The following is a 15,319-nucleotide window of genomic DNA, read 5'->3' as shown; positions in this document are numbered from 1 at the left end:
GGTGCCCAAAGTAAATTACAGACATGTAACGAACCCCTGTGTATCTACCGCTGAAAATTAATGATTTAACATTTTGCCTGTTAACATGAATTTGATCAAACTCTGGGAGATAGTGGAGGATAGACAAACCTGGCGTGCTACAGTCCATCGGGTCACAAAGAGTTGGACGTGACTTAGTGACACAACAACATTTTGCCGTTTTCCCTCAGTTGTTAACCTCAAAAGAATGGAACAATATAAAGCTCCTTTTGTTCTTCTTCCCCACCCCTTCTTTCTGACCCAGCCCCGATTTTGTGAAGGCACCCACACCCTGGTCTTTCCCATCACCCTCTTGTGTTTCAGCAAAAGCCAGGGGTGGCTGGATTTTGGCCAGGGGAACAGGAGGGCAGGTTTTCCCAGATGCTGTGCTTCATTTTTCCCCAGATTCCACACTCTGCAGACTGAGGCCCTTCCAGAGACTGCTTCCCTCAGTATCCTGCCCCAGGGTTTGCCTTAGACAGCGTAGGACCTGAATTTCCAGGCTCTCTGAATTTCCAATCTAACACCAAGGCAGGAACAAAACCGTGTTCTTGCTTGTTCAGTCCCCATCATCTGTCATCTGCTTGTCTCACATACGGGTCTGCTCAAAACGAAAACCAACATCACATCACACACACACACACACAAAACCGTGTAAATGTCTCCACGCCCTCCTCCCCGAAAATGAAAGAAAAAAGGTTTTTCCTTCTTTATCTAATCATGTTTTGGTTAGTGTATTATTTGACTATAATTATATGTGTTTATGGTTCTCCCTAGTTGCCCAGCTGGTAAAGAATCAGCCTGCAATGCAGGAGACCTGGGTTTAATCCCTGGGTTGGGAAGATCCCCTGGAGAAGGGAACGGATACCCACTCCAGTGTTCTGGCCCGGAGAATTCCATGGACTGGATAGTACATGGGGTTACAAAGAGTCGGACACGACTGAGTGACTTTCACATATATGTGTTTATAATCAGTGCTATGGAAAATGTACTTAGACAAGGTTGAGTCTCCATCAGACGCGATTCAGAACTGACCTGTTTCTTCTCTCTGCTCACAGGTTGTGGCATGTATACGCTCCTGTCGTCTGTCACAGCTGCTGTCAGTGGCTTCCTGGTGGGGTATGAACTTGGCATCATCTCTGGGGCTCTTCTGCAAATAAGAACCTTGTTAGCCCTGACCTGCCATGAGCAGGAAATGGTGGTGAGCTCCCTGCTTATCGGGGCCCTCCTGGCCTCTCTAATCGGAGGGGTCCTGATTGACAGGTACGGGAGAAGGGCCGCCATCATTTTTTCCTCCTGCCTTCTCGGACTTGGGAGCCTGGTCTTGATTACCAGTTTATCTTACACCACTCTTATAGGGGGGCGCATTGCTATCGGAGTTTTCATTTCACTCTCCTCCACCGCCACTTGCGTCTACATCGCAGAAATTGCTCCCCAACACAGAAGAGGCCTTCTCGTGTCACTGAACGAGTTGATGATTGTCATCGGCATTCTTTTTGCCTACATTTCAAATTATGCATTTGCCAACATTTCCCATGGCTGGAAATACATGTTCGGCCTTGTTATTCCCTTGGGAGTCTTGCAAGCCATTGCAATGTACTTTCTTCCTCCAAGTCCTCGATTTCTGGTGATGAAGGGACATGAGGAAGCTGCTAATAAGGTTCTTGGAAAGCTGAGAGCTATCTCGGATACAACGGATGAACTCACTGTGATAAAGTCTTCCCTGAAAGATGAATATCAGTACAGTTTTTGGGATCTCTTTCGTTCAAAAGACAACATGAGGACCCGAATCATGATAGGCTTAACGCTAGTATTTTTTGTACAGATCACTGGCCAGCCAAACATATTATTCTATGCATCTACTGTTTTGAAGTCCGTTGGCTTCCAAAGCAATGAGGCAGCTAGCCTCGCCTCCACGGGGGTTGGGGTCGTCAAGGTTGTCAGCACCATCCCAGCCACCCTTCTCGTAGACCAGGTTGGGAGCAAAACCTTCCTGTGTATCGGTTCCTCTGTGATGGCAGCTTCGTTGGTGACCATGGGCATCGTGAATCTCAACATCCACATGAACTTCACCAGTATCTGCAGAAACCATAGTCCTATCAACCAGTCCTTGGATGAGTCTGTGTTTTATGGACCAGGTAACTTGTCAGCCAGCAATGACACTCTTAGAGAATCCTTTAAAGGGATGACTTTCCACAGCAGAAGCTCACCGAGGCCCAGGAGAAATGACGTAGTCGGGAGAGGAGAAACGACCCTGGCATCGTTACCAAATGCTGGACTAAGCCAAACTGAATACCAGATCGTCACAGACTCTCCAGATGTCCCCACTTTTTTGAAATGGCTTTCTTTAGCCAGCTTGCTTGTTTACGTTGCTGCCTTTTCAATTGGTCTGGGACCAAGTAAGTATTTTAGTTTTTATTCCTTCCCTTTCTCGCCTTATGAATGTTACCAATTACTTTTGACCAGTCAGAACATCCTACTGTTATAATACTTCATACATGGAAATACTAGAAGCAAGCCAGGACTAGTATTGGCCACCTCATGTTTCTGGTAATGAGGAAAATACACCTGTCTTATATCTGCTTTGTGAAATGTGCAGGGCTAGTATTCAACCAATGAGGAGCTTCCCGTTATCTGTCACATGAAGATGCTTTACTATCAATTAATTGGGAAGGAATCAGACCTCAAAAGATATGTTGCTCAAGAGAATATATTGTTTTATGAAGTCTAAGTTTACTGGGACATTTTCTTCTATATAATTCTCTAGTTTCTTTGAAGGTGGAAGAAAAAAACTGTGTTTAGATTTTTTCAAAGACACAATAATGGATGCATTCCAGTAATAATGAAGAAGGGAATTAAGAAGGAATTATTTGGGGAAGGATGATATTTGATCACTTGAATAACCTCCCAGGACACTTTGTTAAATGGGGGAATGGGAGTCCATGTATTCCCATTGAAAACAGTGCAAACAGTCTGCAGGGAGGTAGCTACAAAACTTTTATTTGATATAGTCGGTCTATTGCGATGACAAAGTTTAACTACTTCTCTTGAGCAAACTTTTTCTAGAGTTTGCTAGAATAGGTTGGTTGTTGCAGTTCTTTAATCTTTTAGCTTCTCATCCAAACTCTAAACCTCTGTGTAGAAAGCTCTTTTTTTTTTTTTTTTTTGCACCTCACTGGAAAGTGATGGGCTTAAAAATCAAGGGCAGTCTTTCACTACCACCCTCAGCTTCCATCTGCATCTCTCTCTCTCCCTTCTCATTCTTCTCCATCCCTCTTTCTTTCCTCATGTACTGAGTTGATATTGAAATGTTTATTTACAATGATCAAGGAGCAAATAGATTTGCTCCAAAAAAGGAAAGTGCTAGAAGCTCAGGAATAATAAGAAGATGTAGGCTGTGTTGAAGGAGAAGGAATTTCATGAACATGTGCAGCTGCCAGACACTGGATAGTGTTTCTGGAAAAGGGCTTGACCTAGTGATCCACTGTTAGCTCTTCATTGAAATAATGTAGATTGAGTGACTAATTGTTTTAATAGCCAGGAACTTGCTGAAGCTGAAACTCCAATACTTGGGCCACCTCCTGCGAAGAGTTGACTCATTGGAAAAGACCCTGATGCTGGGAGGGATTGGGGGCGGGAGAAGGGGATGACAGAAGATGAGATGGCTGGATGACATCACCGACTCGATGGGCATGAGTTGGAGTAAACTCCGGGAGTTTGTGATGAACAGGGAGGCCTGGCGTGCTGCGATTCATGGGGTCGCCAAGAGTCGGACATGACTGAGTGACTGAACTAACTAACTAACTGTGCTCAATGATAGTAATGAGCAAGACAGACATTGTGCTGTCTTCAAGGAGCTTTTGGTTGAATGGATTGAGCTATGCTCCCTGTGTCTGGTTCATTCTGTTCAGCAGTCAGCAGGTTTGGCCTGCTTAATCTGAGTTCATTAACGACTGGACTTGTACATGGCCAATGTGGCCTTTCCTCCAACTCTCTGCTTCTCATCTTTTAGCTTCTACTTCTACTTCTTTGTGAGATCAGCCTGTAGATATTGATTCATTCAGATTCCAGAGAAGGAATCTGGTCTACACTGCTCTTTGCTGTGCCGAGTCATAGGTGGTTGTTCTTAGGTAAGCAGCAATGGCTAGATCAGATCACACGATCTAAAGCCTTGGTGTCCTGAAGCTGGCCCTTTCTTTTGCAATGTGGGGAGGCAGATTTCCGCATAAAGGACTGTGCTCGGGAAGCTAGGGGAAACGCTGCACTACCATCAGCCCCTGATCTCTCTGGCAGATTCCTGGACCCTGATACTGCTCCTTGAGGCTGAAAATGACGAATGCCATTAACGAACAGTTTCCTGGAAACAAGTTTCTACCATTATTTCAGGATTCAATTACTTGGGTGTGTACCTGTGAGACGCTTATTTTAATCAGCTTGGGTCGCCATGGCTTAGAGAACAAACATTAATTTCTCACAGTCTTGAGGCTGGGAAGTTCAAGATCAGGACTTAGGAGATTCAGTTCTTGGCGGCTCCCTCTTCCTGTGTTGTAGAGGCAGACTTCTTGCTGTGTTGGAGAGAGACTGAGATAGGAGAGAAGTAGCTATATCTTTTGTGTCTCTTATTATAAGGGTACTAATTCCATCATGGAAACTTCACCCTTATGACCTGATTACTTCCCAAAGGCCCCATTCCAAATATCATCACAGTGGGGTTTAGGGTTTCAATATATGAATTTTGGAGAGCCATAAAATGCAGCAATAACAATGCTTACGTATCAACTCTGATACAACAGCTAATGAAATAAATGAGTAAGCACCTCTTAAAAATTATTTTCAGAAACTCTTTAAAGTCTACCAGAAGAGCAAGATATGAGTGCTAGCTTTTACCAAGGAACAACTTAGCCTTGTCTGTGAACCTTTCTATATCAATCAGTACAATAATCTTTGCTCACTTGATAAACTTGAGGTGGTATTTATTGCTCCATTGATTTGCTTTGCCGGCATCTTTTTTCCCCTCTGTGCTTAGTCACTCAGTCGCGTCCGACTCTTTGCGACCCCGCGGACTGTAACCCGCCAGCTTCCTCCGTCCATGGTGATTCTCCAGGCAAGAATGCTGGAGTGAGTTGCCATGCCCTCTTCCAGGGGATCTTCCCAACCCAGAGATATAATTCAGGTCTCCAACATTGCAAGCAGATTCTTTACTGTCTGAGCCACCGGGGAAGCCCTTTTTCACCTATATATTGATCATAAAACTAAAAATATTTCCTTTTTTGCATCAGCTTTCTTGATCCAGTCTTTTGAAATATCACAGGTCAACTAAGAATCTAAGAAAGAATGCCTTTTTGTTTGTTTTCATTCAGAGAACCTCTCACATTGGCAGAGATTAATACATGCTACACATTTTAATATGAGAAACATTGATTTTAAACTTCCAGAGCCAACCTGTTCATGATAAGAATCCTCCTGAGCTCATGCTCCTCTTCTTCTCTTTAGTTTTTGGATAACTTCGTAAAGTGCAGTAATTCTTCAGTTACACATGTCTTTGATATATTTCTGTATTAGAGCGAGAGTTCCCCTTTTAGGAAGTTCAGTCTGATTTGGGGGGAAAATTATTGGAGGCTGTTTATTATTTACCTTCTAGAATTCCTCAAATATGATTCTAAACTAATTTTAAATGTATATATATATATGTGTGTATAATTTAGACTTTAGAGTCAACTAATATTATGTCAAACTCTGCTCTAGGAATTTTTTACATGTTTTGGCAGTTTCACAACCAGCCTAGGAGGAAAAAAATTCACCAGATTTTATAAATGAAGACACTGAATCTCAGAAAAGTTAAGTGACTTGCTCACATGAAAACATGTCTTGTTTATGAAATGGACAAGACAAACAGATAGAACTGTATTGGTCCTGATGGTAACCATTAGTTGCTAGTTCAGTCTTCTCCTTGAAGATGTATTAAAAATAGGAATAAGTGAAAATGGTGTATTATTGTCCATTGCATGAAGTCATTAAATGAGCCACTGCATTTTATGCAAGATAGAGGTAGTCTCTTTTTCTGAAGCTCTGCTAGGTAAGTGAGCATGTACATTTTTTTATAAGATTGAATTATGGGATAAAAGAGAAGGAAAATAATGATGAAATGCAGAAAGTTTTGACATGCATTTACTTAAATAACTAAACAATTACGATATGTTTAGCATGTATATGGTTGAAATTCAAGCTCAGCTCCAACAAACACCAAAATAAAAGTAGCTTAAACAAGATAGGTGTTTCTTTCTCTCTCAGGTAACAGCTGGGCCTGGGCAGTTCTGGGCGCTATGGAGGTTTCCAGCTCAGTCACCAGTAGCCAATAGATAGTGTCCCTAAACCTCATGGTAGCCCAAACTTTGATACTGGTTCCCGGTCTATCATGATGCCTATTTAGAAATATTAAGATGCATTTAAAAATTTCATCACCCTTTTCTGATAGCTGATGATCCCTTAAGAATAAGCGAAATGACAAGTACAGTCAATTAAAGGGAGGCTTGCTAGACAAAGGCCTGATGAGAAGACAGTGTGAGAAATTCTGTAAGAAAAGTAGAACCACTGTGAGTGATATGAGATAAGGAATTTTCTGCAGGGATTAGACATCACATAATTGTGGGAGCTGCTGAGAAAGCACAGATCTGGAAGGGACAGTTAGAGGAAAGAGAGAAGGTCACTCGTCAGGGCCTCAGAGGAAAGCTGGTGGAGTCTGGTAAGCCTGTGCCCTCTGTGTCTGGATGCAGCCTGAAGTTTCTGCAGGTCAGCAGGGCAGGTGGGAGGAAAAGCTGGGCTTGGAGCAAGGGCAGCAAAGACCCGGGACCCTGCTAGGACAAGCAGGAATCCCCAAGGAGAAATGGGAACCCACATCTGTCGCTCACCACGTCAATTCTGATAATGCAGGCCACCTGCAGAAAACCAGTGTCCTTTTCCCCAGAGCCCTCCCATGTGCCTGGCCTGGTACTTGGAGAAGCTGGAGGAGGAGATCTGGGTGTACTGGCTGCTCCTCCATGCCAGCAAGGACAACCAGCATATCACAACAACTCATACATCCTGCACGGATGTCCAGGGCGCCAACCACCCAAGCACAGGGCTGTGTCACTTTGGCCTTCCAAGTCTCAGGCAGATTTCTCTTTTGGCCAACCCTCACCCGGAACTACATGGGGAAGGGAATTCTGGGAAATATAGTTCCAGCTTAGCTAAATTGACACAGGACAAAATGGTCAGGTGATAAACTCGACTAAGAGAATAAATAAGAATCTGGAAAGCAATGTTTCAGAGGGTCAAAGGCTCTGTATTCTGTCTTCTGTGTAGACATTTATTTCTTTTAATTAAACATTACTTGTTAAAATATATGACTAGCTTCCATTCCATCTAGTTCTAAAAAAGAGGTTATTTCATTACTGTCTCTTGGCTTTTGTTTCTTTAGCTATAAAACCAAAGACACTCTTTTGCTAATGCATGATAAAAGCTTTCATATTTATTTTCTCAGGAATGTTAATTGTCTCCCTTGAGCTGACGATCGTCACGTATCTCCAGTTCCATCACCTCACATGACTTCTTGTTCCTTTTTTCCCAGTGAGTGCTGGACTTTTCCATTTTGATGCTTCACTGTCAGCTGAACACAAAGAAGCTGTTGCTGAATTCTTATTCCCCTTATGTCAAGAAGACTTGTCTTTGTTTTCCATGGGGTAGTCACTCTGCCAGTCACTCAGTTCTAATGCTCTGGGACCATTTCCCGATGGAGTCAGTGATCAAAAGTTCTTGGATTTTCCCTCAAAATGGACTCCTCTGTTCATATTGTCCTTCCCTTTTCTGCCATCCTCACCTATTCCTTATGGTCTCATCCTGAGATTACTGGGAAGCCCTTCGTGTGGTTCTTTCCCCTCCCAGCCTTTTCCACGTACACCCATCCACCATACCAGTATTCCCTAAACAACCATGTTCCTCATGTAACCACAGCTCACAAATCTTCCATGACTTCCCACTTTCTTCCATATCAGAAAAGTCAAATCATTTTCAAGATGAAAAGAAGACTAGAAATGCTCTACTCTACATTTTCCTTTTATAAAAAAGAAACAAGAAATTCTGAGAGATTGAGATGACGTAGATTTAGGACTAGATCTCTGGGTATCTATCTGAAGCCTAATTCCATTGTCTTTCTACTATGATATCACGCATCCTGGAAGGAAAGGAAGTGTGATTTTCAAGGCCCTCCATCATCCACCCAACTCCATCAGGGTGTCTGCATGACTCCAAGGGAACCATTTACATCATAGTCTATAGACTTTTCTTCCAGGGTACCATTCATATAGAAATACATTTAGATACCCGGGGATACAAAGAGTTGTGACATGAGGCAATACTTTGCTCTCTGTGCCTTTTGATTTTCCACTGCTGCATACCCAGGTCGGGAGACAGAAAGCACTTGCTGTGACCTCTTTTCCTTCCGCATCTAGTCTACCGAAATCCCTCCTATCTTGAAAGCTCAGTGAAAGTCTTATCTCCTCTATGAATTCACTCCTTTTCTTCAAGGTCTTTATTCATATGAACCACCAATTATTTCTAGCATAGAGTAGTTCAGTTCTGAGCTACAAAGAGCCTGAATTTGAAATCCGAAAACTTGAGGTCTAATCTCAGTTCTTCTGCCTACTGGCTATGTAATTTTGAGTCATTTATTTTCTCTGAAGCTGTTTCTAAATCCATGAACGAGGCATAATAATACCTGTCCTACATCACAGAGTCTAGGTGGTCATCAAGGGAGCCAAAGCATAGGCATGTGTTTTGGATCCTGTAGTATATGACGTAAATGAAAGTTACCACGTGATAACAGCTTAGTCCTTAATGATACAGTGTATTGTTTTGAGTGTTTACTGGTTTATTGACCAGAATGTGGTTACTGGATTGTAAGCTCTTAGAGGGAAGACATGACATCTCATATTTTTTCCTTCTCTCCCTTGAAGTCGTGCTGAGTGCTAAGTTGCTCAGTCTTGTCGGACTCTTTGTGTCAAGAGTTGCTCAGTCTTGTCGGACTCTTTGTGTCAAGAGTAGTTCACCAGCCTCCCCGTCCACGGGATTCTCCAGACAGAATACTGAACTTTGTTGCCATGCCCTCCTCCAGGGGATTTTCCGAAGCCAGACTCAAACCTGAATCTCTTTTTTCTCCTGATTGGCAGGCAGGTTCTTTACCATTAGCACCACTTGTTTGAAAATGATGCAGGGGTCCATTCATGTTTCTAAGGAGGAGAGCGAAAGAACTTTAAAACAAAGATGAATATACAGGAAAAGTCTCGGACTGTGTTTCTTTATCTGTGTCAAGCTATAGCTAGTTGGTAGGCTAAGTACTAACAAAGCTAGGGCTACTAGGTTGCCACAAAAAGCCTGTATGTCCTGAAACCATCAAGTTTTTGCTGAACAATCCATCACCTTGCAATCACACACCTCAATTTGAAACTCGAACCCACAGTTTTCTAACCTCAGTCCTTTGGGTGGGACTCCAATCCAGCTGCACTTCAGCTGGTACTTGAACCCACAATTTCTGGCTTAAGAGGGGCCTTGAACCCACAGTCTCCCAGCTGAAACCACACACCTGGTCACAGGACTTAATGGACCTCAGGTTATTTATGTCTTGCTGCAGAAAAAAATTCAGCAAGAGGCAAAGTGACAGGCAAGAAGTAGGTTTATTAATATAGGACACTTGTGAAGGATACAAGAGGGTGGGCAAGAGGAATCTGCTCTGAAAAGTAAATAGGAAAGCAGGTTTATTTAGGGAGAAACATACTCCACAGACAGAGCTCAGGCCATCTCAGAAGGTGAGAGGCCCCAAAATATGGGGTGGTTAGTTTGTATGAGCTGGATAATTTCATAGGCTAACAAGTGGGAGAATTACTCCAACGATTTTGGAGAAGGGGACTGAGACTTCCAGGAACTGAGCCACTGCCCACTCTGACCTTTTATGGTCAGCCCCAGAACTGTCCTAGTGCCTGCGGAAGTGTCATTTTGCACATGCTAATATATTATAATGAGCATATAATGAGGCGAAGGTTCACTGACAGTCAATCTTCTGCCATTTTGGGCCTGATCTGTTCTAACTAGCCTTTATCATACCCTCAATGGCCTTGTCATTCTTCTAAAGGTTGTGCCCTGCCCCCTTCCCTCCTGTCTCAATTTGGGCATGAGTTCTAAAAATCTTTTTCTGTTATGGCCTCTAAGAAAAGATGCAGGAGCGTTAGCAGTGCTCAGAAACAAGTAGTTGGAAGCACTTAGGGCATTTGTCAAATCATAAAGAGTTATTTGGGAATTTCAGACACAGAGTATCTAAAAGTAGTACCAGATTTTTTTTTTTTTTTTTGACACCTCTGCTTTTTGCACTCACATGGAGAAGAGTCTTTCAGAGCATTTCTTAGAACAAAAGCAAAGCTATTGAGATGAGAATCTCAGGTTTGAAGGAGGTTTGCATTTGGGAAAGGGAAATAACCCATCATCTTCTGATTTCTTCCACTTGTAATTGCTGTTTCAAGCACTGATTCAGATATTCACACCTGAAGCTAGAAGGCAAGCAGTAGGTAACAGAATGTAGTGGTGGTTTATTCAGTCTTGTCGAACTCTTGTGACCCCATCGACTGTAGCCCACCAGGCTCCTCTGTCCTTGGGATTCCCCAGGCAAGAATACTGGAGTGGGTTGCCATTTCTTTCTCCAGGGGATCTTCCCAACCCAGGGATCGAACCCATGTCTCCTGAATTGCAAGAGGATACTTTACTGCTGAGCCACCAGAGAAGCTTGAATACATTCCCTTTAAGCAGTTAATTCACACTGATGGCTTAAGACTATCAATTCTGCTAGAGGTTTTAGAAGAGATCCGAATAATTCTTTTTTCCTTGCTAGGAGTTAGTCATTTATGTCCGTGTTCATATCGTAGTTAATTTTTTCTTTTCCAAAGAAACCATGCTGTAAGAATTCCAATTCAATAAACAAAATTGTATTCTAGAGTATTGGCACAAATGACTTGGAATTTAAAGAGTATTTTTATTAAGAGCAAATTTTCATGTCAGATCATGAATGCATTGTAAAACTTATTAACCTGATGTGATTATTGCTCAGGTATTTCATTTAGAGAGCTTATTACTTGTAATAGAAGCAAATCCTTTGTGTCAACAGGGGCATAAAGGGAAAAGTACTTGCTGTTCCAAAGAAAACTCAAAAGCAAGATTAAATCACCTTTATTAAATCTTTTAAAATATGGGTTGGCTTAGAACAACATTCCTTCATTGTATTAGATCACAACATAGTTTCTCTTGTCAAAAAGTATTTCTATTTTTAGGCTAAAGTGTATGCCCGACATTATTTCACTTTCTGGTCCTCCGTTTGCCTGAGTCTAGAATAATTGGGGTACTCTGGAATCTAGAATTCAGAAGGGGGTTTAAATTTGCCACCAGGTAATCTTACATATTTTATTTTATACATTTAAAATATTATTCTATGGAGGAATCCAAGGTTTCACGAGCTTGCTGCAGGGATTCATAGAGGTTAAGAACTTCTGCCCTCCTGTAACTCATACTAAAACTCTTCCATCAAATAAAATCACAATATATACCCCACTGCTTTTATTAGAGACTTTTATGAAACATTCTATTTTTCACGACTCATCTCTCCCTTTAAAATATGTTCAAAATCTTAACTTGACTCTCCACTCTTTCTGGGGTGATTCTGATGATTTTAGCTCCTTCTAATAACGAACACTTTTCTATTGTAGTTCAAGCTTCAGGGTAGAACCAAAGATCCCTGACTTTGTGAGGACATAGAGCCACATAGAGATTTGTCTTCTTCTTAGGCTTCAAAAGTAAAGCAGAAATGAGTCCAAACCCAAAGCATAAAGTCATTATCTCATGAGTTCATTTGAGGTAATACTTGTGTAGCCGCCCTCCTTAAAATAGCCTCTGTAACTCAGAAAAATGTGTGTGACTGTTCTTTTCAAAACAATTATTAGGGCCTTTTTTTAAAATCCAAAAACTCCTATGTCCATAAATTAATTAATTAACCTCTTCTTCTAGCTCATGACTAATATCTTTTCATTAGAGCAGATTGAAGGAATTTGTCCAAGGTCACATATTAAGCTCCATAATGAGATTATGACTGTTACCCTTTAACTGCCTTTGTATTCTCAAGTTCAAGCAGAACTTTACCCTGAAGACTAAATGACAGGTGACCAAATCACCGCCCCCTATCTCTTCTTCCAAATAGGCAGGATCCCCAGCAAGAAAGCATCTTGGAGTGACCCGGAAGAGAAGAGAGGGGCAGAAGGTGGTGGGGATTCATCTGGTCACTCACTTGTCCAGCACATGTCAATGGCTCAGTCATGACCCACCGGGCATGGGACCCACTGATGGTGACTCAGGGATGGGTGAGCGAAAGCCACACCTCCCCTGCATGGAGCTAGCGGTGGGGACAGGCAATAAGACAGAAAATAAATAGATGTATAATACAACTTTGAGAAGAGAGACATGTCAACATTTAAGTGGAAGTAAGAGTGATGGAGAAAAATAAAGGATCGGGGATAAGATCAAATGGCCTTAAGGGGGACACGCAAGGTTTAGGAGGAGGTTTGGGAGGAGAGTAACAAAGCCTGCAGAGGTTGTAAACAAAGTGCATGAATTCAGACCAGACTTTGGCATCAGGCTTCCTGACACTGAATTGCAGTTCCATGCTGTGGGACTCGAGACAAGTCAATCCATCTCCCCAGGCTCCAGCTCCCCGACCCTCCTCACAGGTTAACGGTGGGCTTGAACACAGCTGTTTGCATGTTGGATGCCTCGTGCCTTGCCTGGTGCATGGCAGGGACTCAGTACACTTAGTCATTAGTGCTATTAAACATCTGGGTACAGTCTAGACTTGAGATGGATGGTTCCAGTAATGCCAAGGGCTGACCTCAGCTGGCATTGTGCTTAAGCCATTTCAGGAGACATAGCAAATGTTCCATGGCCCCATATTGAATTATGATGCCATAGTCCTCCTCACCTCCCTTCCAAGCATCATTCCAGTTAGGTCAAGACTAAAGAAAATACATGTATTGCTTGAAGTATGATTCAGTTCTGCATTACCTACAGTCAAGGGAGCCTTCTAGTATATCAGACAGATGTTACAGGAAATTCTGAGGCTTTGGTGAAAGGTGTGATTTAGGCTGAGAAATAACCAATTCCCTATTATTCTGGGTTGGCACAACTAATTTAGACTCTGTGTCTTGGGTGTCTGTCTTGTTCGTTGTTGTTTCCTTGAGCCTAACCTACTGCCTGGCCCACAGTAAAGGCTCAAGAAATATTTGTTAGGTGAGTCCAAAAAAGTTTTTGGAACTCTTTCAGCTTCTGTGATGTAGGGGTGCTGTCTCTCTAGTCAGCCATTGACATATCCTGATCTCCTCTAGCATGAATCTGTATCAATATAGAGTGCATCAGAAATAAAAGTGGTTTGTGTGGAGCCTCATACACATTTGACCAAAAGTTATGTCTGAGTAAAGCTACTCAATTGAGGATGTGGAGCCCTCTCTAATTCATTTGGTGACTTAAGAAGTTTCATGTCTTAAATTTACAAAAATTAAGGCCATAAAAAATGTATGGTATTAGAAAATATTGATTTCTCTTATGTTCTCCAAATATAAGATTTAACCCTTCTCCTGAAGTGGAAAAAAAGACTGAGATTAGCCATATCATGGGATAATAATTCCTACCTCGGTTTAGTAATTGAATGTTTCAAAACTTGACTCTCCAAAAAAGTGTTGAGATAATTTCTTCCTGGTTTTCCTAGCAGAAATATAGAAAAGTCTAAGTCTGGTATTTGGGGGTTGTTTTTACCTACTTAATTAGTGTTAGAACTTATAGAAATATTTCAATGGATTATCTGAGGCTTAAGAATCATGTAAAATTTCTCAGATGTAAGCGGGAAGTCTAAAGTTAATAATGGTAATAAAAGATCTTTGTAAAAAAAAATTCATACCATAGCTACAAATAATCAGCTCTCAAGAACTATAAACTGGCTGATATTTGAACCCACTAGCAAGCTTACAAATTAGCCTGTCTTAGTTTCACAGATTTTGGCAAAAGACACGAGACTCTGGTCAGAGACAAAAGACAGTTATTACTATTAGCAATAGCAATAGCCAGAGTTAACAGCATTTGCATGGTTCCCCAAGCCCTAATGCCTTGACATCATGAACCAGGCCAGATGACACCTACATATAGAATGGGTTATTTTAGAGGAGAGGAACCCCAACCTTGGTGAACCCAAGTCTTTTATAATAGACAGTAAACCAACCTGATTTTTCCCTTGGAGGGAGATATTAATTTAAGCAATAGTAAGCAAACTTTTGCCCAGAGGACACACTCCATCTTCCAAGGCTGCTTGTTATATGAACATCCTTAGAAAGACAGTCTGGAACAAAGTCAGTGCCTTTTCTCAGGAAACATACTGAAATGCAAGACCCATGAAAAATTGTTTTTCAACTCAAATATTCTAAAAAGACCACTTTCTGTTTAAAACAAAACATTGAAACTTTTTAAGGCACAAAGATTATAGATCCTAGCTTTGTTTGTTGGTTTGGTTTTATGGTGTTTAAGCAGCCTTTTGGAGGATAGGTATCAGTAGTAAGCATATGACTCATCTGCCATAACATTTAATCTAAATTTTATAACTAAATAACGAGCTCTTCTAAAAGAAATTGTTCATGTGATGTTTGCGTAGGTAAAGTTGATGACAATTCCAGGGGTGTGGAACAGCAGGTTCTAATTTGGAAGTTTACTTAGCTGCTCGACTCCAAGATATACAGGGTTTAGAACAAAGGCTTGCAGACCAGAATTACATTAAATGTTTCCAAAGAGATTTTGATATTCTTCATATTTCCTTCTAGGCTTCAGGCCTCTAATACTCAAAACCAACACAGTCAAAGACTTTTTTAGTGCTCAATCTTTTCTTTTTCCTACCATTCTTATGGAATAATACATACTTTTAGAGAAAAGGCATATTGATTAAATTATTATTCTTTAAACAGAAGAATTTTATTATCAAATGTAGCCATTATACAATCATATTCAGGCAATGGGTTTGTGTTAAGTGTGTCTACCTTTAAGATCTTCCAAATATTTTTTTTCTTTTAAGTTTTATGTTTCAGTTATCACCAAAATTCATACCAATACTGTTCCTCCTCCCCCCCAGTTAATTAAGTTAAAAGATATTTAGCTTGATTAAAGCGGTGATTTATTTGGTCTTCTGGTGTTAGTCATTACA

The 15,319-nt window shown here is 41.3% G+C and overlaps 1 protein-coding gene across 3 annotated transcripts in view; it reads left to right on the top strand.

Moving 5' to 3' along the window:
• Nucleotides 1-15,319, top strand: part of SLC2A12 (solute carrier family 2 member 12) — a 66,409-nt gene that overhangs the window by 22,193 nt on the left and 28,897 nt on the right. For 2 of the 3 annotated variants that reach the window (XM_043888165.1, XM_043888164.1), the window contains exon 2: nucleotides 1,077-2,417. In XM_043888165.1, coding sequence (XP_043744100.1) covers nucleotides 1,077-2,417 — 1,341 coding nt within the window. Of the gene's footprint in view, nucleotides 1-1,076; nucleotides 2,418-12,286; nucleotides 13,560-15,319 lie in introns of those variants that run through there. The other variant, XM_043888166.1, reaches the window with a different exon arrangement.

Source organism: Cervus elaphus, chromosome 26 (assembly GCF_910594005.1).
Source record: "Cervus elaphus chromosome 26, mCerEla1.1, whole genome shotgun sequence".
NCBI classification, from domain to species: Eukaryota; Metazoa; Chordata; class Mammalia; order Artiodactyla; family Cervidae; genus Cervus; species Cervus elaphus.
The sequence above is the reverse complement of the archived record's forward strand: the minus strand, read 5'-3'. Positions and strand labels throughout refer to the sequence as shown.